Genomic DNA, 24,776 nt, shown 5'->3' on the forward strand with positions numbered 1-24,776 from the left:
CTGCGAGAGGGCTGTACAAGCAATGATCACACGCACGGCACAGCGGACGCACGAGGACCCGCGGTGTTCGCCGTCGAATGGCGCTAGCTGCGCCGAATTGCTCAACACGTGGGGCGTGAGGTCTCCACAGTACATCGATGTTGTCGCCAGTGGTCGGCGGAAGGTGCACGTGCCCGTCGACCTGGGACCGGACCGCAGCGACGCACGGATGCACGCCAAGACCGTAGGATCCTACGCAGTGCCGTAGGGGACCGCACCGCCACTTCCCAGCAAATTAGGGACACTGTTGCTCCTGGGGTATCGGCGAGGACCATTCGCAACCGTCTCCATGAAGCTGGGCTACGGTCCCGCACACCGTTAGGCCGTCTTCCGCTCACGCCCCAACATCGTGCAGCCCGCCTCCAGTGGTGTCGCGACAGGCGAGAATGGAGGGACGAATGGAGACGTGTTGCCTTCAGCGATGAGAGTCGCTTCTGCCTTGGTGCCAATGATGGTCGTATGCGTGTTTGGCGCCGTGCAGGTGAGCGCCACAATCAGGACTGCATACGACCGAGGCACACAGGGCCAACACCCGGCATCATGGTGTGGGGAGCGATCTCCTACACTGGCCGTACACCACTGGTGATCGTCGAGGGGACACTGAATAGTGGACGGTACATCCAAACCGTCATCGAACCCATCGTTCTACCATTCCTAGACCGGCAAGGGAACTTGCTGTTCCAACAGGACAATGCACGTCCGCATGTATCCCGTGCCACCCAACGTGCTCTAGAAGGTGTAAGTCAACTACACTGGCCAGCAAGATCTCCGGATCTGTCCCCCATTGAGCATGTTTGGGACTGGATGAAGCGTCGTCTCACGCGGTCTGCACGTCCAGCACGAACGCTGGTCCAACTGAGGCGCCAGGTGGAAATGGCATGGCAAGCCGTTCCACAGGACTACATCCAGCATCTCTACGATCGTCTTCATGGGAGAATAGCAGCCTGCATTGCTGCGAAAGGTGGATATACACTGTACTAGTGCCGACATTGTGCATGCTCTGTTGCCTGTGTCTATGTGCCTGTGGTTCTGTCAGTGTGATCATGTGATGTATCTGACCCCAGGAATGTGTCAATAAAGTTTCCCCTTCCTGGGACAATGAATTCACGGTGTTCTTATTTCAATTTCCAGGAGTGTATAAAAAACATTTTGTATTCTGACGCACGGGAATTTTCCGAGTTGTTTCTCAGTTGCTAAAATATTACATCATTTTCCCCTGCACCTTTTACGTAACGAAGGTGGCAAGAAGTGGATTTAAACTACGGCATAGAATATTGCATGTACTTCAAACGTGAAATAGTATGTTGTCTGATTCTCAATACGATTTTAGGGCAAAACTATAAACAGTGAAATGTTTTGCAAATAAAGTTTCAGATACACTCTGTTACTCTGAATAAAATTTGTTTCTCATTAAATGGATTGGCGCCTTGCCGTTATGAATTCTTATTTATAATCTGTGTTTTGGGTTGGATTGGATTGTTTGAGGGAAGAGACCAAACAGTGACGTCATCGGTCTCATCGTATTAGGGAAGGACTGGGAAAGAAGTCAGCCGTGCCCTTTCAAAGGAACCATCCCGGCATTTGCCTGGAGCGATTTAGGGAAATCACGGAAAACCTAAATCAGGATGGCCGGACGCGGAATTGAACTGTCGTCCTCCACAAAATCTGTGTTTTCCTGACATCAGAAAGTTAGAACTTAACCCTAACAGAATAATACCTTACTAATGAAGGCAGAAGGTAAATTTCAAGTTGTATCTCTTTTGCTTATTTTATTGCACTCTTTTTGCGTACAATTCGTGTAAAATAACTATACTGCATAATGCCGTGTAAATCTTTTCGTTGTGTCACAATAATTAAAATTGGAAATTCGAACTGGAAAGTAGCTGATGGAATTAAGTAAACGAAACTTAGAATAACAACAATTTGGTTTGAAGATAATAAATTAGCTGTAAAGTAAGTTGAAACAGTAAGTGGCTTTTAGCTTGTATAAAATTGACACAAATATTATATTATTTAAATTGATTATTGTACACCTAGAATCTAACTGAACACAGAACTCTTTATACTGTATAATCAGAAGCCAAGTATTTATTTAGAAAACTCCAAGTATGTGTGAGAGATGGTTCAAATGGTTCAAATGGCTCTGAGCACTATGGGACTCAACTGCTGAGGTCATTAGTCCCCTAGAACTTAGAACTAGTTAAACCTACCTAACCTAAGGACATCACAAACATCCATGCCCGAGGCAGGATTCGAACCTGCGACCGTAGTGGTCTTGCGGTTCCAGACTGCAGCGCCTTTAACCGCACGATGTGTGAGAGATATCATGTTGCTTAGGTCTTATTTAACTTTCTTTTATACTTTAAATGTTCACATTGGAATGGACACTGTTATGTGGAAGCTCTTGGGGGAAAGTGAAAGTTTTGCGTAATAAAACAGACCTGTCACATGAGTTGCAGCAGTCATAACACATCTTACAACAAAATGTGGCCTAAAAATTCACTTTTCTAAAACTAAGAATTACGGCAGCCTAATTGTTTATACTCAGCTGCCTATTGTATACAAAATAAGACCACCCAAACTACAAATTACGGCGATCAGTTAATCAACATAATACACATCAAAAGTTACCTCCTGCTCATTTCTGGACTTAGCTTTACAAAAAATAATAAACATACCTGAGAACTAGACGTTTCAATACACTACTTACAAAAAGAAAACCTATCTTATTAAATACTTTACAAAATGTCATACAAAGTTAGCTTAGAAAGGCATTTCTCACTATTGAGGAATGCATCAACTGCACAAAATAGGAAGTTACATATCGAGTCGTTCTTTGAAAATTTGTAGTTTTTTTTATCTTTTGCAGAATTGTATTAATATCTAGCTTTTATTGCTGCCTTTACTAACGTACATTTCGATTTTTTCAACCTATGATGACACTGATAGCGCTTACAATGCTCAGAGGTTGATGAGTGTATTGAGAATTGAGTCAGCTAACCTGTGCCTACAATACTCCGTCTTTAGCAACCAATCATAAGCTGTAAACAGTCGCAAACTCCGAAGTGGACACATCACAAATTACTGTGTATTGCTTTCAAGGTACCATCACCAGCGTCGTCGCGCCAGGTAGTAGTTTATTATTAAAAGTTAGTGGTTCATAAACTAACGTCTCACATACCCTGCTTATTCAAGTCTTCGTATCTCCAGAAATATTGCTTCTGCCCACTGTTTTTTTTCATCTCAGAATACTCATTTTGAGATCTTCTACTGCCTGTTTCATTTTCATCCTAAAAGTTTGGGGCACAATATAACATGTTCTCTGGTACTCTCAACTAATGTCCGACCATAGGTAGCGAACGGACAACCATCCCATCACCTGTACACATGTCATGTAAAGGAAAGCCTTCAAGTAATTGGCAACCCCAGAATGTCGCTCTGGGGACTGATGTATTCGGCGCTGTAAAGAGCTATCCTTCGAAAATTCATTATTGTCACAGAACAATAAATGAGCTAATGGACTACATTTATCTTTCTACATCTACAGCTTACGGTGCGTGGAGGAGGGTACTTCCGGTGCCATCATCATATTCTCCTTTCTTTGTTGCAATTACGAAAGGTACTTGAGGACCAAGACCGTCGATAAGTCGGCGTACGAGCTCCACTTCCTTTGATTTACTCGTCGCGATTATTTCGCGAGGTGCCTGAACCAAAACATTGTGCCACATGCTTAAGAGACTGCTGGTCCCAGTTTGGAATGCAACAGCGGATCTGCTTAGCATGGATTTGATAATCCTTGGTACCTTTTGGAGATAAGAGGCACTAAATGTATACTACAGGTCACGCAATTCCCGTTCATTAAAGGCCGGTGGTTTGTGGGTAAGGAACTGGCGTCTCCCATGTGCTCCATTGGGTTCAGCTGAGGCGAATTTGGTGCAAAGACATCAACGTGACTTCACTAGCGCTCTTCTCAATCTCCTGAAACACTTTTCTAGCCATGTGAAACGGGCGGCTATCCTGCTAGAATACACCATCAAGCATGAAGAGCTGCAAGTGGTCCACATAACATTAAAAAACTCCACAGCTAACATTGTGCCTTCCATTACTACCAGAAATCCCATAGTCCCATGGAAGCCCAGGTATACGTCCCCCCACAGCATAACACTGCCTCCAGTGGCTGGCGTCCTGGCTCTGTGCATGTTTCGAGCAGCTGATCGCCTGTGTAACTGCGTATGCGGACGCAACCACCGATGTCGAATTAGTGTAGACGCGTGGTACGAATACAAACGGCAGAGAAACACAGAGATAGGTCACAAAACAAGCACCACTAACCTAGACTCTAATAACAACAAGATTATAATTTCCCATGGGCTAACGCACGAGCATGGCGCCGGCTGTCAACAAGCAGGACTTTCAGAGAAAGAGGACAGCTCCACCTTTTCAACTGTATCATCCATTCTCGCAGTATAAAGCAAGTATTTACAGGCAAAATACTGTTTGGACCAAATGACTGTAGACAGTTCAATAGACTACCTAGTAGCTCTCGGACTGGCGCAAACTTTCCGAGTGGGCCACACTCGAAACAAGCTTGACGAGTGGGGTAGAAGGGAAGAATCAATGTGGAAATAGCTCAACACATAAGAAACGAATAAAGAAAACTCTAACATAGTATGATCTAAAATGAAATATAAATGGGAATACCACTCTGAAAAATGCAGAAAACATGTTAAACGCATGTCAGGAGGTTTTACTAAGCCGCGCGGGATTAGCCGAGCGGTCTGGTGCGCTTCAGTCGTGGACTGTGCTTATGGTCCCGGCGGAGGTTCGAATCCTCCCTCGGGCATGGGTGTGTGTGTTTGTCCTAGGATAATTTAGGTTATGTAGTGCGTAAGCTTACGGACTGATGACCTTAGCAGTTAAGTCCCATGAGATTTCACACAGATTTGAACATTTTTTTGGTTTTACTAAGACACAAAGACAAATATCGAAACTACCAGCACAGAAACACTGCTAACTCTAGAACCGGAATGTGCTGACCCCAACACAGCTACATCCTGCCTAGTGATGCAAGATATAACCAGAAACTACGTTACATAGTATCGCAGATAATACAAATGTTATTGGAGGAGGAGATTAGTGTTTAGCGTTTTGTCGACAACGAAGTCATTAGAGACGGAGCACGAGCTCGTAGAAGGGAAGGATGGAGAACGAAAGTGGTCATAGTCTGTCGAAGGAACCATTCCGGCATTTGCCTTAAGCGATTTGTGGAAATCATGGGAAACCTATATCTCACATATTACTACAGGTATTCTTAAATATATACAAGTTTATATGCGCTTAGAAAATTGATTTTTAATAGCACGAAGTTTTCGTGTTGTCTCTTGCTACTGAAATGATTTTTATTCCAATTGCGCTATAGCTTGTAAATTGGTCAGTAGTTTCTCTGATTCAGTCACTATTCTACCAATATACAAACAGTGCCATGTCATGGAAAGTTGCTTTCTTAAAAGCCACGACGCATAGCATCACTTAGTATCTTGCCTGCTGTATAGGATATTTTCCTTGTTTTCCACCACGCTAAGTCTCATTCTGTAAAATGTGCTTCCACATTGCACATGTGGAATCTACGCAGTATAGTACTTGCACTGTGGATACGACAAACTCATATAGCTGAGTGAAAATTGTGTGTTGTTTCCTGGTGCTATGTTTGAGTAGCATAATGTTTTAATTGTGATCTCACAACGAACATATGGAAATTATCTGATATTTTATGACACAGTGGATTCGACAGTCTCTTAGTATTGCAATAAGAATTTTCCTTTGATATGAAGATGCACTGCGTCATAATATTTGTTCATTATCTGAATATATCCTTTTGGTGATTTTATATTAATGTTTCATCGAGGTGTACAATAAGAATGAACTACGCAGCTTACACAACATTTGTGACAATGTGTCCTAACAATTGATGATTGTACATAGAAAAAAAGTATCCTGCGGTACGTATTTACGTTGTGGATCTGTTCTGTAAACGAAATCTTCTGTGATATTACAGATCCGAAGATGGCTAACAACGTTAGCCGAAATTAGTAATAAATAAAAATAATTAATTGGGATACTGACGAGTAAAGCATTTTCTCTGAATCTACTAACCGCAAATAAACGCAGAATAATAACAAACATACGTTAACAGCAACTAGTCCACCAAAGTCAATGGCAGAGTAAATGGAGTCTTACGACAATGCAGATTATAAAAGAAAGACTACATTCAGACTGCCCAGAGGGTAGCGATACAATTGACACGTCCACAAGGCGATAATATCTGTTACTAACAGCGGAGCAAACATAATGTTACTAGGAGCAGTAAATCTACCAGTAAATGCTTCAGAACTGTGTGGCCTGAAGAGGGAAATATGTACACGGTACGTTCAGGGACTAAAGCTCTACAAAATATATAAAGATCTTGTACGCAAACGTGGAACAGTTTTATTAGATCTCACCAAAATAGCGCCGCAGTGTTAAGTGTTTAGAAAATATCCGCGATGAAAATAATGCAGCTCAGCGCCAGAAAAGGAGGTTCGTAAGCGCAGAACTAACGAACTCTTTGTGGAGTAAATTCACCTCCAAAAACGGCACTCCACATATCGTCGACGCACATGCCTGCCGCCAGGGACAATGCCGATTACAGCTGACCGAATGTCAATGGCTGCCATAATAGTACTGAATACAACGTTTTAGTAACCAAAATAAGTCATCGCTGTAGTAAACACATAGTAACAACAGGACTAAAATGGAAACATACCAGTTAGATCATAGTATCTCTATACGCACAGTACTCCGGCAATATATAAACATATGCACATTACATTAGGAATATTGTACAATATACAAGGTATAAAGGCCGTATAGTATGCACAGATATCGTCGAAGAATCAGAGTTATGGCGCTACACCCCAGTTAACAATAGAGGCAGTAAAGTAAACGATACATTACATATTACATGAACAGACTTTATACATTATTAACAGTGAGGGACACCCAACAGTCTTTCAAGAAAGCAGAGGGTGGCAAAGAATCACAAATGCATCTATCGTAAATAAAAATGCCGTGACAGAAATGGGAGACTCTACCGTGCACGAAGGCTGCACATAAATTGAATGTAATACAGTCACATATAGATCCGGATCTGTAACGTAGCAGATGACGTATCTAATGACAGACTATCACACCATAAAGCAGACTGGGACAGACTATGTGATATCATGTGAGATTATCAACTGCAAAATGTAACAGGAAGCGTGAGTTATCAAATCCATGCACTCACTGAAGTGTTACCGACGCTACAAAAATCAGCAATAACAGAAACAAGAGCCCACAGGTCTATGAAAACAAACAAAGCAACCTGGAGAATATTAGGACTACAAGCACCTAAAGTGATGAAATACAGACAAAAACCGTTTCAGACAAAGCAACAATATTGGGACCACTTTACAAAATAAATGGTTCAAATGGCTCTGAGCACTACGGGACTTAACACCTGTGGTCATCAGTCCCCTAGAACTTAGAACTACTTAAACCTAACTAACCTAAGGACATCAGACACATCCATGCCCGAGGCAGGATTCGAACCTGCGACCGTAGCGGTCGCGCGGTTTCAGACTGAAGCGCCTAGAACCGCTCGGCCACGTCGGCCGGCGGACCACTTTACAGAAACACAATTACAAGTGCACGTATGGGGATTACCTTATAATTTTTGAAAGGAAAAAGCAAACCCCCACTGGTTTTGTCAACGCTGAGACAAGATGATGGTACGAGTAAGCACGGGTAGAGAGGCCCAGCAGAATACTTACTGCGAAACCTCACACACACACACACACACACACACACACACACACACACACACACACATATATATATATATATATATATATATATATATATATATATGTTAACAATCGAAACACAGATTAACAGATGCAGACCAACATAAGACTTGTTCTCTTGAGCGAGAGGATGTCGCGAGAGCGATAACAAGGAGAAGAAAAACCCCTGAAACAGGAAACTGCCAGGGGTGTGATAAACACATGAAGTACTGGAGTACTCAATGTAAACTAACGATTATCCGAAGCAAAGCCCTTTTGCCATCTTCTCAAAGCAGCACTGATCAGAAACATATCGGTGAAAATTGAAAAGAGAAACATAGCCCGAGTACAGACGACAAGATACCTGGGAATTACAAATAACTACTCTCCTTCAAGATCCATGTACAGAAGAGACAAGGCCGAAGAACTGCTACAAAAGCTAACAAAAATAAGCACCATAGATTACAGATTTCCACTAACACCCATGAGAACATACCAATGTGCGATCTTTGAATCCGCTTTACGCTTTGCGTCAAGCGCATAAGTACATACACTTCGCCTGACGACAATAAGAGCTGTGCGGCGAAGGCAGAAGGGTGTGCTCCTACGGTTAGCAGGCTTCTTTAGAGCTATGTCTCTGGAAGACCACCCACATGCTGCAAAGACTGTTTCGAGAACGTTACACATCTTTTTCTGGGAAGCCCGTACATATTCTCCTCTCAGATCTCATCTTTACGCAAGCGATTTCCGTATTTTTGGATCTCTGAAGAAAGACATTCGTCGCCTTTGATTTGCTTCGGACGAAGAGATGCAGTCGTGGGTACAAACATGGTTCCTTAGGCAACCGCAAACATCTTTCCATGAACACATTGATCTTATTGTATCATAGTAAGACAAATGTAGGCTATTAACGGCTACGGCGATTACTTTTGAAATAACAAACAATTTAATTACTTTTTTCATCTGTCTCGTATTCATTTGACTGCCACTTATAGAATAATATTAGAGATAGAAATATGTACAAACACAGCTGCATAAAAGCTTACAAATAAAGAAAATACTGGCCATAGATGCATAACACCATTTCGAGATCTCTCTTCCTAAAAAGCACCATCGAGTATTGAGAGCAATAACTACGATAATAATCGTCTTTAAACTGTACTTCGTATTGGTATGTAAGCAGTACTGACTACTGCTGCCTAAGAAACACTTATAAATGGAATTAATTTAGGAAATACAGTCAAATTAAATACAAAACTCGTAATGTCAAATCGAAAGGATAAGTCTTGATGTAAATCCGATACGTTCGCATCAAATCATTGATAGTGACGGGAGTTATCATTATCTATCTTCCTCTTTTTCATAATTACTAACTATTTCACTTAATACCTTCAGTTTGTGTCAACTAATTTGCACTTTCTATTTTGTTTTCTTTATTTTCTTTTCCTTTCCATACATTATTATTACTTTTTTGCTGAAAGGAAATATTTCATCCTAATATGGAACTGTTAATGTTATTACAGGTTAAACATTATAAAATCTACATCCTGTTTTAAAGTGCTCAGTAAAAGGTATTCAAATTTGCAGTAAATGAAATGAAAAATGATGTCTGTAACGAAATGGTAGAACGATTGGCAACTTGCTTTAAATGTTCAGAAATGAATAACACAACTCAAGGATGAGGCAACGGGACTGTTACGAATGACCTACTGTCGCCTACAATAGAGTACGAGCAGCCGTCTATGATTGTGGGACATTTGACCTGTACGTCGCACATCTCTCCAGCCGTTACTGCCGGTGGCTGAATCCTAATTTGCCGCCCTTCTTTACTCCTGCAGCTTCTTATTTGGCCTCGCGAGGGTGAGCGAACTCTGTCCCAGATCTCCCTTTCTCAGGAAAATTCCGAAGCGATATTGGAATCGAACCCAGCACCATCAAAACTGAAGGCAGCGACGCTAAACTTTCGGCTACAGAGATAGTCTCCAGGAATATGAAAGTGTACATTTCACGTAAAATGTACTTAGTCTCCTAAAATGGCAGATAGTTTTTATGTGAAAAATTTTGAAGCTTTTGGAATAAAACAAACGTTATTAACATTCTACATCTTTATTCTCCATCTGTACATATTTATTTATCGTCATAGTCACCATGGTGACGAATACATTTCTCCCAATGAGAGAAAAGTTTGTTGATGCCGTCTTCGTAAAATGTCTGACTTCTTTGAAGGAGCAAGAACCTCACCTCTGCCTGCACAGCTTCATCACCGTCAAAGTCCTCGAAGATGTTCTTTAAGTTTTAGAAAGAAATGAAAAGCTTATCGCACAAAGTATGTATGGAGGATGATCGATGGCAACGAATTCAAAACGTCGGATTGTTTCAGGTGTCGCGGTGCTCGTACGTGTTCTGGCATTGTTATGTTGAAGGAGAGGCTGTTCCACGTGATGATGAACGCTTCAAATTCGAAACTCGATTACAGCACGCTGTTTCTCACACACCGACAGTGTTACGTTACACATCACCGTGTTACACACTACAGTTCTGAGACCTGTAGCGGAGAAGGACAGCAAATATGTCTACGTGAAGAATAAAGATGCAGAATGTTAATAAGGTTTGTTTAACTTAAAAACCTTTAAGAGATTTTACTTAAAAAATTCGGACGCGTTACTGTTCATCAAGGGAAACAAAAAATATTTTTTTCAGATCAGTAAACTTGCTCTCACGCTTTCGTATGAATAAGCTGCACAACGATTAGGATTCACGATATCGAGTTTTATGGCACTATACGATAAGCTCGTTGATTCGGAAAAATGCATATGGGACCTGAAGATGGCAAAATGAATTGCCGAAACTGGCTGCGTTCGAAATAAAATAAAACATCTTAGCGTGTACGGCTGTTGGTAAAGTTTATTGATTTGGAAAGTACGTACCAGCCGATGTCCGCTGGTCTCGTAATTGACCGACAGAGAACAAAAACCTTTTGATCACGTGTTTGCTCGACCAACAGCAGAGCTTCATGGATGTGCCTAAAAACGTAAACTAGCACAGTCTCGAAGACAGGCCCAACATATTCCCTGACAGCTACTTACAAAGTTTCAAGAATCGGCTTTAAGTGAGATATGTAGGATTATACACTCCTGGAAATTGAAATAAGAACACCGTGAATTCATTGTCCCAGGAAGGGGAAACTTTATTGACACATTCCTGGGGTCAGATACATCACATGATCACACTGACAGAACCACAGGCACATAGACACAGGCAACAGAGCATGCACAATGTCGGCACTATTACAGTGTATATCCACCTTTCGCAGCAATGCAGGCTGCTATTCTCCCATGAAGACGATCGTAGAGATGCTGGATGTAGTCCTGTGGAACGGCTTGCCATGCCATTTCCACCTGGCGCTTCAGTTGGACCAGCGTTCGTGCTGGACGTGCAGACCGCATGAGACGACGCTTCATCCAGTCCCAAACATGCTCAATGGGGGACAGATCCGGAGATCTTGCTGGCAAGGGTAGTTGACTTACACCTTCTAGAGCACGTTGGGTGGCACGGGATACATGCGGACGTGCATTGTCCTGTTGGAACAGCAAGTTACCTTGCCGGTCTAGGTATGGTAGAACGATGGGTTCGATGACGATTTGGATGTACCGTGCACTATTCAGTGTCCCCTCGACGATCACCAGTGGTGTACGGCCAGTGTAGGAGATCGCTCCCCACACCATGATGCCGGGTGTTGGCCCTGTGTGCCTCGGTCGTATGCAGTCCTGATTGTGGCGCTCACCTGCACGGCGCCAAACACGCATACGACCATCATTGGCACCAAGGCAGAAGCGACTCTCATCGCTGAAGACGACACGTCTCCATTCGTCCCTCCATTCACGCCTGTCGCGACACCACTGGAGGCGGGCTGCACGATGTTGGGGCGTGAGCGGAAGACGGCCTAACGGTGTGCGGGACCGTAGCCCAGCTTCATGGAGACGGTTGCGAATGGTCCTCGCCGATACCCCAGGAGCAACAGTGTCCCTAATTTGCTGGGAAGTGGCGGTGCGGTCCCCTACGGCACTGCGTAGGATCCTACGGTCTTGGCGTGCATCCGTGCGTCGCTGCGGTCCGGTCCCAGGTCGACGGGCACGTGCACCTTCCGCCGACCACTGGCGACAACATCGATGTACTGTGGAGACCTCACGCCCCACGTGTTGAGCAATTCGGCGGTACGTCCACCCGGCCTCCCGCATGCCCACTATACGCCCTCGCTCAAAGTCCGTCAACTGCACATACGGTTCACGTCTACGCTGTCGCGGCATGCTACCAGTGTTAAAGACTGCGATGGAGCTCCGTATGCCACGGCAAACTGGCTGACACTGACGGCGGCGGTGAACAAATGCTGCGCAGCTAGCACCATTCGACGGCCAACACCGCGGTTCGTGGTGTGTCCGCTGTGCCGTGCGTGTGATCATTGCTTGTACAGCCCTCTCGCAGTGTCCGGAGCAAGTATGGTGGGTCTGACACACCGGTGTCAATGTGTTCTTTTTTCCATTTCCAGGAGTGTACTACAACCCGTAATAATTTCTCCCATACGGATCGGGAAGACAAGATTAACTACTGCACGTAAAGAAACGCTTAACTCATTAATCTTTTCAAGCTTCGATATACCCTCCGTAGCTGAGTGGGATAGTGTCGCCTTGCGCCTATGCCGCAGCGCCGTTTGTATCGAAGCTACTCAGTCTTGTTGGTGTATCGGCCGGAGTCACTTTGTAGTTGCGTAGCGTAGTTTGTTGTCGTTGTCCTCTTGGCGGCGGTGTTTTCTGCCCGTGCCATGGTGTCTGTCGAGTCTCCTAAGTCTGTTCCTCGTCGAGCTACTATTCGTTTCAGTTTTGACAAGAGTACGCGTCGTGTTCAGCTCGGCTCTTTAGAAATTCACGATTGGTTGGCTGATGTCCGTGTTACACTTGATCAAGTAGATACTGCTTCCTTTGATTCTGGTTTGTATGCGTTCTTTGTGAAGTTTTATGATCCCGTTCAAGTAGAACGGCGTCTCTCTCGGAATGGTTCTAAAGTGTTGTTTACACATCGAGATGGTTCCGTTAGTCAAGTCCTTCTTGAAAATGCGGCACTCGAGTATACTCCGTTTATAGTTTATAACCTTCCTACTGAAGTGTGCGATTCATTTCTTAAAACAGCGTTTCTTCCGCTTGGAGTAATGCGGCATATCCGATGGAACGCTGGCCAGCACAACACCGCTTCCGGTGTTATAATGGTATCCCGACTGTGGACATGTGCGATAAAAAGAATATTCCTTCCCACTTAACTGTTTGTTGTTACCGGATCCATGTTACGTATGCAGGGCAAGAAGGAACATGTTGTCTCTGCAACGAAAGCGGTCATCTCAGATCCGATTGTCCGCACCGTACTACTGTTCTGACGTCGTCTTATCAAGAACGTCTTCCTTTAACATTAGCAGACATAGTGTCTTCGCAGTCTACTGACTGTCAATCTCCAGCCTTGAGCGATGATGGAGTAATATTACCCCCTAATCCTCGCGAATTTCCACCGTTACCAGCGGGTACCGGTGCGGCATTTAACCATGAGGCTCCTGCAGCGCAAGTCAAACGCCGGCGAACTGAGGACGGTACAGATTTCGAGAGCGTCCTCTCCAGTCTCGGCGTTGACCGAGGGTGCACCTTCTGACGGTACTGAGTTGTCTACTGCCGTTAATTGTGATTCCAGCATTACCAGAGATGATGTAGCTGCTTCTGTTGACATTGAAATGTGTGTTGCATCTGCGCCCCCCCCCCCCCCCCCACCACACTTCACCTGTAGACATCTACATCTACATTTATACTCCGCAAGCTACCCAACGGTGTGTGGTGGAGGGCACTTTACGTGCCACTGTCATTACCATCCTTTCCTGTGCCAGTCGCGTATGGTTCGCGGGAAGAACGACTGCCGGAAAGCCTCCGTGAGCGCTCGAATCTCTCTAATTTTACATTCGTGATCTCCTCGGGAGGTATAAGTAGGGGGAAGCAATATATTCGATACCTCATCCAGAAACGCACCCTCTCGAAACCTGGACAGCAAGCTACACTGCGATGCAGAGCGTCTCTCTTGCAGAGTCTGCCACTTGAGTTTGCTAAACATCTCCGTAACACTATCACTCTTACCAAATGACCCTATGAGGAAACGCGCCGCTCTCCTTAGGATCTTTTCTATCTCCTCTGTAAACCCGATCTGGTACGGATCCCACACTGATGAGCAATACTCAGGTATAGGTCCAACGAGTGTTTTGTAAGCCACCTCCTTTGTTGATGGACTACATTTTCTAAGTACTCTCCCAATGAATCTCAACCTAGTACCTGCCTTACCGACAATTTATTTTACGTGTTCATTCCACTTCAAATCGTTCCGCACGCAGATATTTTACAGAAGTAACTGCTACCAGTGTTTGTTCCACTATCATATAATCATACAATAAAGGATCCTTCTTTCTATGTATTCGCAATACATTACATTTGTCTATGTTAAGGGCAAGTTGCCACTCCCTGCACCAAGTGCCTATCCGCTTCAGATTTTCCTGCATTCCGCTGCAATTTTCTAATGCTGCAACTTCTCTGTATACTACAGGATCATCCGAGAAATGCCGCATGCAACTTCCGACACTATCTACTAGGTCATTTATATATATTGTGAAAAACAATGGTCCCATAACACTCCCCTGTGGCACGCCAGAGGTTACTTTAACGTCTCTCCATTGAGAACAACATGCAGTGTTCTATTTGCTAAAACCTCTTCAATCCAGCCACACAGCTGGTCTGATATTCTGTAGGCTCTTACTTTGTTTATCAGGCGACAGTGCGGAACTGTATCGAACGTCTTCCGGAAGTGAAGGAAAATGGCATCTACCTGGGTGCCTGTATCTAATATTTTCTGGGTCTCATGAACAAATAAAGCGAGTTGGGTCTCGCACGATCGCTGTTTCCGGAATCCATGTTGATTCCTGCAGAGTAGATTCTGGGTTTCCAGAAACGACATGATACGCGAGCCAAAAACATGTTCTAAAATTCTACAACAGATCGACGTCAGAGATATAGGTCTATAGTTTTGCGCATCTGCTCGACGACCCTTCTTGTAGACTGGGACTACCTGTGCTCTTTTCCAATCATTTGAAACCTTCCGTTCCTCTAGAGACTTGCGGTACACGGCTGTTAGAAGGGGCGACTGCTACGGTCGCAGGTTCGAATCCTGCCTCGGGCATGGATGTGTGTGATGTCCTTAGGTTAGTTAGGTTTAAGTAGTTCTAAGTTCTAGGGGACTGATGACCACAGATGTTAAGTCCCATAGTGCTCAGAGCCATTTGAACCATTTTTTTGTTAGAAGGGGGGCAAGTTCTTTCGCGTACTCTGTGTAGAATTTAATTGGTATCCCGTCAGGTCCAGTGGACTTTCCTCTGTTGAGTGATTTCAGTTGTTTTTCTATTCCTTGACACTTATTTCGATGTCAGCCATTTTTTCGTTTGCGCGAGGATTTAGAGAAGGAACGGCAGTGCGGTCTTCCCTCTGTGAAACAGCTTTGGAAAAAGGTGTTCAGTATTTCAGCTTTACGCGTGTCATCCTCTGTTTCAATGCCATCACCATCCCGGAGTGTCTGGATATGCTGTTTCGAGCCACTTACTGATTTAACGTAAGATCAGAACTTCCTAGGATTTTCTGCCAATTCGGTACATAGAGTTTTACTTTCGAATTCACTGAACGCTTCACGCATAGCCCTCCTTACGCTAACTTTGACATCGTTTAGCTTCCGTTCGTCTGAGAGGTTTTGGCTGCGTTTAAACTTGCAGTGAAGCTCTCTCAGTAGTTTCCTAACTTAGTTGTTGAACCACGACGGGTTTTTTCCGTCCCTCACAGTTTTACTCGAAACGTAGCTGTCTAAAACGCATTTTACGATTTCCTTGAACTTTTTCCATAAACACTCAACATAGTCAGTGTCGGAACAGAAATTTTCGATTTTATCTGTTAGGTAGTCTGAAATCTGCCTTCTATTACTCTTACTAAACACACACAGTGTTCCAGTGAAATACTATCCTTCCTCCACGCTGAGACGGTGGAGCAATGGGATTCTACGTGTTCTCATCCTGATGACCATGTGATGCAATCCAACACCGGCACTGCATTACCTGTCTCTTCTGTACCTGATGCTGTAAGTCGTTTTGACTTGTGCTCCCCGATTTCCGATGAGTGCAGTGGAGATGGCTCCTTTATGAAATCGGAGCTTGACGTTCCCCCAACCCTTCCACATCAAGAGTGTATGTGTTCACGGAATGGTGTGAAACAGCGTTTTCAACGTGCAGCGGCGCGTCGTAAAAAGAAAAACGAGGATTCATCATCTTCCGGTGGGGAGGATTGGCATTAAACCTTCTTTCCACCGCCTCCGGACGTTGGGGAGAGAAGGGCGTGATGAGTGCGTTTTCCTTAGTGTTGTTTCATTGACCTTACATGTGCTGATGGATGCAGGCATATACATTTCTTACTCTCAGTGTTCATACGATATGTTCCCAATTACGGCTTGCTGCTGTACGCCAGTTTATTTACGATCCCCAAGCTGATATAGCGTGTTTACAGGAGGTTTTATTTCATGTGGTTTGTCTTCCTGGATACTCTATGTTTTTCAATTTCGCCCATGAAAATTCTACCGGTACGGCTTTGCTTTCTCGAGATGGAATCCCGCTGACTGACTTCGAAACGCTAGACGATGGTCGGAGTATAGCCTGTAGCATTTAGGACTCACCTTAATTTTGCTTTACGCTCCGTCTGGATACTGTCGTTCATCCGACCGCGCGCGGTTTGATAAGGAAGATGTTGTCTATTTACTCCGACGGAACCCGCGCAAGGTTTTTTTGGGGACCGATTTTAACTGCGTCCTACGTCGTGTAGATCAGAACCCCAGTTATACATATTGTCGTGAACTTAACGATATGGTGACGTCTTTGCATCTCCGAGATGCTTAGATTTGCAGATATCTTACACTGGTGCGGTTTACGTTTCTTTACAGCTACTTCAAGTAGACGATTGGACCGCTTTTATATATCTGCCCCAATCTGTAGTCTACCGATTGATGTAATTCCTTACCAGTTTCACTGATCACTGTGCTGTTTCAATAACTTTTAACCAAATCCCGCAGCGGGTCCATCTTTCGCTACCTTTGTGGAAGCTAAACACTTTACATCTCACGGACCCCTCTCTGGAAGGCATCATCGCAAACGTATGGCGGCGGAAAATCCAGTCCCTGGCGCGTTACCCCTCAATTCTAGAATGGTGGGTTAACTTTGCTAAACCTCGTATTCGAAATACACTCAAGCATTTTAGCGCTGCAAAAGCGGCTGAAATAAGACGAACTAGGGAATTTTATTATGTTGTCCTTCGTGATCTTTACGATAATGCTCGCGATGTCCCCTTGAGAGTCGTAGACGTCCACCGTGTGAAGGCAAAACTTCTACAACTCAAACGTAGACAAATGGATGGTGTCCGATTGCGTTCCCAGCCAGGATGAGTTGGCCTCTCTCTATTATCTTCTTCGCCTTCACAAACGATCTCAAATGTCGTGTCTTACTGCCATTCGTTCTCTAGAAGGACGTGAGTGGTCCTCCCAATCTGATATCATGCGTGAACTTTACCAGTACTTTTCCGAACTTTACACTGAAGTGGATTCAGAAGGCCTACCGTCTGTTGATTTTACCTCCCTCCTGATAGTGTTGTTACGCCAGCTCTCCAGGAAGAGTTTTTCTTTGTGTTCCATCGCGATGATACACTTGATATTGTGGCTCGTTCTCCCTCCCACAAATCGCCTCTCTTCGATGGCCTTCCCAAAGAATTTTATATTCGATTTTGGCCCCTGATAGGAGATACGATAACTTTTATGGTGAATGGAGTATTCCACGGAGGCCTTATCCCGCCCAGGTTTAAGGTTGCTAAAATTGTCCTGATCCCCAAGATGCCGGCGCGAGCGGTAAATAGCATACTATCGGTGTTGTTGGCTACCATCATCGCGAGCCATCAAAGTTGCCTTCCGGGTCGTAATCTCCTGACTCCCGTTGCTGAATGTCATGATCTAATTTCGATTGCTTCCACCATTCCCGTGCCAAGCGCTTTGCTTTTCATTGATTTTCATCATGCGTTCGACCGCGTTAATCACGAATTTCTCATGCGAGCATTGACAACTGTTGGTTTCAACGATGCTGCACGATGGATGTTTAGCTCTCTAATTACTGGTATTCGGGAGTCCATTGACGTCAATGGCCCTCTTACTTCCCCCATTGCGGTGTGTCAAGGCATCCTTCAAAGGAGTCCATTATCTGTGTTGCTCTACGTGCTGTTTCTGGAACTCTTATTGCGATCTATACCTGTTCGTTTGTGTGGCTGGTCGCTGTTGGGTGTAAGGTTTACCGTTCATGCATATGCTGATGACGTTATAGTTCTGATGATATACCACTGCTGAAGGAAGTTTTGAATGCTGTTTGTCGTCCTACTGGAGCGCGGGCTATGACCAGAAATGTCGCTTACTGTTTGCGAGAATTTGACGCTGTTGAAATTCCATGGGCTTTGAAGGTCACCCGTTATCGATCGTTAGGTGTCATAATTGACAGTTGTCCGCTAAAGATGGATACGATAAACTGGAAGTCTGTCACGGATAAGATTCAGCGAGCAATCATTGAACACGAGCGTCGCTCCCTCTCACTTCTTCATTAGGTCCGGGCCATGGAAACGTATGTGTTAAGTAAGGCTTATATTGTTGCACAAATCTTTCAGCTTCCCGCGATGACGTACCGCAAGTTGCAAAGTTTAACTGGCAGGTTTATCTGGCGCCACTCTATATTTCACGTGCGTTACGAGGTAATGGCGCGCCCCCGTCTCTTGGGAGATTTGGGCCTCTCTGACATTCGAATTCAGGCTTCTGCCTTATTCATCCGTCGCACCGTTTTAACATGTATACGCGTCCCCCAGTCACTTACTGCTCGCCTTCATGACTGTATCCGATAGGCGAGTTTAACACCTTGCGTAGATATTGGTAGGATTAGTTATAAACTAAGGCACGTTAAGGAATTTTTTCTTGAAGTCCGTTATTTAGGAGTAAATATCCTCTCCCAAGAGAATCTCCCCCTAAAAATGTTGTTACGCCGCTGGCCAAATCCTCATAGCATTCCCTCTGTGCAAGCCCTGTCGCCAAAAACGAAATGGAAGATTGTTTTATCTAACGTTAGCCTCTCGATTTTCCCGATGAAAGTGGCGTCCTCGCGGTACCAAGTTGTTCACGATATTGTACCAACCAACGTGCGACTTTTTCGTATTGGCCTCTGTGTAACGGATCGCTGCAATCGTTGCCATGAAACTGATACATTACATAATCGGTTGATCTCCTGCGGTCATGGCCATTGGAGATGGCTTCGCCGACAACTGGCTTTTCTTCTCAGAACGTCGGAGGCGGCTATCTCGGGTGGAGATTCTCGTGCGTCCCGATTCAACCTTCTTTCCCCGATCGAAGAAAAATGCCATCATGTGGCTTGTTGGATATTATGTCCACTACGTGATGGTAAGTGGATATGACGCAGACCAGAGTCCTTTTCCCAATATATGGTCACAGCCCATTGGACGTGGCTCAGGATGCCACGCTATCGAGAGCTTTTTTCTAATATGCTGTATTTTGTTTTTCATCGACAAGGAGTCGGATGAGTTACAATAGCACCCCTCTTTTTTGTGGACGCTCTTGTTTGGATTTAAATGCTACACGATGTAGATATGACGGAGGAAAAAAGGTGTGGGCACGTTAAAATTAACGCCATATTCTTTCATATACGTTTTTTTCTGATTTAACCCTTTTGTTTTTGTCGAAATGACTTTTTTATTTTATTTTTAATTGATTGCGTTAAATAAGTGCTTTGGAGGAAAAAAAGGAAAAAAGACAGTGGATAGTGTTTTGGGTTGGCGTGTGGGAGGCCGAGGGTTCGCTCCTGTGTTGGGGCAGATGTTTTTTATTTGGCTGGGTCGGGGATTTTCCCGAAGAAAAGAAAAGAGTGGGCAGCGCAGCTGAGTGCCATGTGGGGGATCCGGGTTCAGTTCTCGGTACTGCGCGGAATTTGTCCTACTGGTACGGGGTGCATTCAACCTCGTGAGGCCAACTGAAAAGATTCTCGGCCGATTAGTGGCGGCTCCAAAGTAAAAAAAATAAAAAAAAAAAAAAAAAACAAGGCAGAGACCGGGAGAGCGTTGTGGTGACCGCATGCCCATACCAATGACGCCGTTAGCAAAGGATGACACGACGGCCGGTCGGAGCCGATTGATCCGTCTAGCAGCTGGACTTCACCTTTCCACCATCGACACGTGAATGGCGTAAGTGGTACAAGATGAAGCATCCTCAGTCTCTGCAGAGTACAGATGTAGATGTAGGGTAGAGATGCCATGTTTCTGGAAGTCTAGAAATGTCTTTAACACATGTTAACGAAGAAACTTCCCTGAAGATTAATCGCTGTAGCAGTAACTTAAAGAGATGTTAAGGGGACCACACCCTGCCTATCTAACCCATGTTAATTTAGGCAAGTATTTGACCCATTTCTAAAAAAACTATTTCATGCAGGACTTAAATATTTTTACTGTATGTTACATGATGCCAATAGAGTCAATTGTACTAAAATCTATTTCAACCATTTTATAGTTTTTAAGAAATCCTTTTTTAAATTTATTAACAAAAAATATTAAGTTTTTTCTACAGAAAATATTTTTTGTTAACTATCTAATGGAGGAATATTAATGAATGTGGTACCGGAGGTGCCGGCCGCGGTGGTCTAGCGGTTCTGACGCTGCAGTCCGGAACCGCGGGACTGCTACGGTCGCAGGTTCGAATCCTGCCTCGGGCATGGGTGTGTGTGATGTCCTTAGGTTAGTTAGATTTAAGTAGTTCTAAGTTCTAGGGGACTTATGACCTAAGATGTTGAGTCCCATAGTGCTCAGAGCCATTTGAACCATTTTTTTTTGGTACCGGAGGTGGCTTTTTATGTTATGCAGAATCTCTGAAAATTTCATTCATTTACCTTTGATAGTTTTTGATACGTACTGAAAATTTTAGTTTTCGGAAAATTTACTATAAAGAAGAAACTTTTGAAATTTGTTACAGTTAATTAAAATTGTCCTGCTGCATATGATGGCCCTTCTTTGGCCTCTAGCAGGTCTTCCAGATTCTTTTTCACCTTTCTGAAAGTTTGTCTTGCTTTCTTTTCCAAATTAGGTGCAGATCTGTTTGCATCGGATATCCTCATTCTATCGCAAAGTTGCAGCCCAGTGATTATATTTTTACCAGGATTAATTCCCAGCTTTTTCAGTACCCAACACTTTCCCATATTACGACAATTGAATGTAATAACAGCATCACGAACTCCTAGTTTCATTGTATACATGCCTACAAATACAGTTTTAGGAAGGCAGTTCCAAATTATGCTGCTGAAACATTCATTTGGGTTCTGTGTCTGCCCATGCAGACATTTCCTTAGAAGGTCAGGATGAGCCAGGTCTCTGAAAATAGGTTTAATTGCTATAATAACAGCAGCAGGAAGAGAATATTGGTGAGAATAAGATTCTCCAGTTGTCTGAGCCCTATTATATTTGCACCACGAATTTTCTCCTGATCTACACAATCCATGACATGGCTTATCATCAGTAGAGGACGTTAGATATAGGCTTAACTTTCAGGAGCTTCTCTGTAAATGGCTGTGAAAGAGGTGAGTACATTTGTAAACAAGCACTACAAACATAAGTATAACTACTCGCAGTCACACTTGAACAAAACTAACTGCGTGATTGAAAGCTTGTTGTTTACAAACAGCAGAAACAAAATAATACCGACCATTAATTCCAAGGATAGCCAACACACCCAGGAGTAAAAAAAAAAAAAAAAAAAAACCTAACGTGCAATGTAAAGGATATAAAGATTAAAAATATATGCAGAAGAGTGGGTACAGAAAAGTGGGCGTGGCACATAAACACACGTGGTAGGAAAATGCTCTTTATATGCTCGAAAAGAATTGTTTCAGCAAAATCTTTTTCAGGGTACTCAAATAAAACCTTAATCCATCGAAATATCATGAAAACCGAAAATCGATTTTTTTCGACCTGAACCACGGTGTGGTCCCCTTAAGGTGAGTCTACAGAGGTTGGTGTTTTTACCACACTTCACAGTTGACAGTGTACCTCCCCCACTTACCGAGACAGGCGACGGCCGCGCTCAGCAGCAGCAGGAGAATCGAACGCAGCGACGCCATGACGGATGCACACGGCACTCTGCGGCGCCCCGCACGCCATTTATAGCTGCAGGTAGCCGTGTGTCGCGGGTCTGCCGCGCAGCCCCTGCCACCTGCGATAACAGTCGACGTCTGCGGCGGGCCGCGCCGACACGCCTTTGTGCTCGAGCCGCGACAACAAGACCAATGGCGACGGCCGCGCGTCACGCGACCGAGTGTGCCTGATCAAAGCCCGCACGGCATACTGGGCGAGACAATGGACCGTGTGGTGAAGCTAACGAGCCAAAGAGAAGGTGACCTTCGCATACTGAGCAACAGTTACCACTTTATACACTTTGTCAATAAGGAGGTATGAAAACTATTACCGATACTTCTAGTTCACGAACAGATCATTCTTGTTTATACGACAGGTGAAAGAACAAATCTACACACCATATGCTGCATGCATGACAATAACCTTAAATACCGATCTTGAAGTATATCTGCTACAAGAACTTAACAGCAATTTGTATCAGAAAATAAATAACAAATACAAAAATTTGCAATACACACCATAAGAGAAGGAAAAAGAAACAGCGGAAAGAAGGAAACTGACAATGACAGGCTTCACTATTAATCTTTCTTATGTTCGCCCGTCTGTCTCTTTGTCCTCCGCATCTTCGTACCCTTCAACAGTATTGAGCTATATTTGATAATCGTCGAGAAAAAAATATTTTGCCAAAATGTAGTAGAGCCGTTACATACTGAAGCTGCCATAAGACTCTCGTTGGTCATGTTACAGATATTTCTCCATCGTATTAAAACATTCTGAAGTATAAACCTAGAATACCAGTATGTATATAGTAAATAATACATTATAAATTCAATATCATCATAGTTACATATTCCGCAACCCATAGTATAGTGTGTGGCAGTGGATTTCTCGTACGAATATTAGCAATTTCCCACCCATCTGAGTACTGAGGGAGACAAAAATAGCTGTATATATGCCTTTAAATTTTTTTACCATATTCTCATGATATGTACATGATGCATACGATATTAATAGCATACCCGTCGCAGAGTCTTCCTCGAACAGCGATTCTCTACAGTTATCCAATAGAATCTTCCGGGAACAACATCACTTTTCTGACACAGAATGCCATTACCTTCCCCGAGAGTGTCTGTTACACTTTGGTATGTCCTTCATCGATCTGTTCTTACATCTGCGTGTGTTTGGACTTTTCCCGCGTCTGCTATCATGTCTATTTGATAAGGACTCCAAATTCAATAGATTTTCCCAAACACTGGTTACTGCATGTTGATCCCATTTTTTATTGCATCTTAGTATTACCCTTACGTATATGACGTATGGAACGTTTGATTGCCGGCCGCGGTGGTCTTGCGGTTCTAGGCGCTCAGTCCGGAGCCGCGCGACTGCTACGGTCGCAGGTTCGAATCCTGCCTCGGGCATGGATGTGTGTGATGTCCATAGGTTAGTTAGGTTTAAGTAGTTCTAAGTTCTAGGGGACTGATGACCACAGATGTTAAGTCCCATAGTGCTCAGAGCCATTTGAACCATTTGAATTTGAACGTTTGATTCAGTGTCTGTCTAAAGAAACATAAGTACGTAGAGGGTTGTGTGCTATCTTGTTGGAATCAACGATCTTTCACATCGGCATTGAACCTCTGGAGCTGCGGAATCGATCAGCCACGTAATATTACGAGGTAAGATTGCTGGTTCAAAGAGTCTACAAAGAAAAGGACCCACTCAATTATTTAAATCATAACCAGTAGAGGCTTATACTGCAGTTCATGTGGATTGTCTTTCCTCGTCCTCGTGGTAAATTCGCATATATCGGAGACAAAACAGCTTTCCCCATTGAGGCTCAAGCTTTCCTTGCCATGTCGCTGTATTCTCAGCCACTTTAGCAGTTCGAGTATTATTTCCCAGTCCAATCACAAAGGAAAATTCGTAACACGTATTACACTCGTAATACCAAGCGGTGTGAGAGGAGGGGACAGTACTTTATTACCACTTCTTAAAAATATTTTGATCTAGTCATGTACTATGCATTTTAAAATTTAGAAAATGTATTTACCTTTTTTAATGATTTCTTGCACCCAGATTCCGTAACTGTTTTAATCTTTTCAGTGAAGCTTAACCCAAAACTTCGAGTGTTAGCACCATATGTGACTTTCCACAACACAATAGCCTATTCATATTTTCTGGTTCAGAAACCCTCTTACACATCTGTATATCTTCAAAAAGTATCTTGCGAGTAAAAGTCTACGTCTATTAATGAAATCCATGGTAATAAAATACTACTCCCCAAGGTGTAGAAATTATGAAAAATGCTTTGCTATTGTTGCTATTGCTAATACTGTACTAAAGGATATTTTCAGGCTCTGAACCCTACCTGTTCATCTACACCTATTTAAAAAGTATGTTGTTCATTAATATGAGTTAACAACAATCAATGAGCTTTTTTTTAATTTTTGTGATGGACATAAAGAACGCCCACACCCCTGGTATGAGATGGATGGAAGATCCATTCTTATTGATAAGGTTAATAGCAAACGGCTGGTAATAGAAATTACAAGTGGATGATGGT

The 24,776-nt window shown here is 43.6% G+C and overlaps 1 protein-coding gene across 1 annotated transcript in view; it reads right to left on the reverse strand.

The window, feature by feature from the left end:
* The window catches only part of LOC126195201 (endoglucanase A-like), a 113,071-nt gene extending 90,777 nt beyond the window's left edge, over positions 1-22,294 (reverse strand). The window contains exon 1 of the mRNA XM_049933715.1: positions 22,146-22,294. Coding sequence (XP_049789672.1) covers positions 22,146-22,203 — 58 coding nt within the window. The 5' untranslated portion in view covers positions 22,204-22,294. The remainder of the gene's footprint in view (positions 1-22,145) is intronic.
* Positions 22,295-24,776: the final 2,482 nt, after the last annotated feature.

The sequence above is a fragment of the Schistocerca nitens genome, chromosome 7 (genome assembly GCF_023898315.1).
Source record: "Schistocerca nitens isolate TAMUIC-IGC-003100 chromosome 7, iqSchNite1.1, whole genome shotgun sequence".
Classification (NCBI taxonomy): Eukaryota; Metazoa; Arthropoda; class Insecta; order Orthoptera; family Acrididae; genus Schistocerca; species Schistocerca nitens.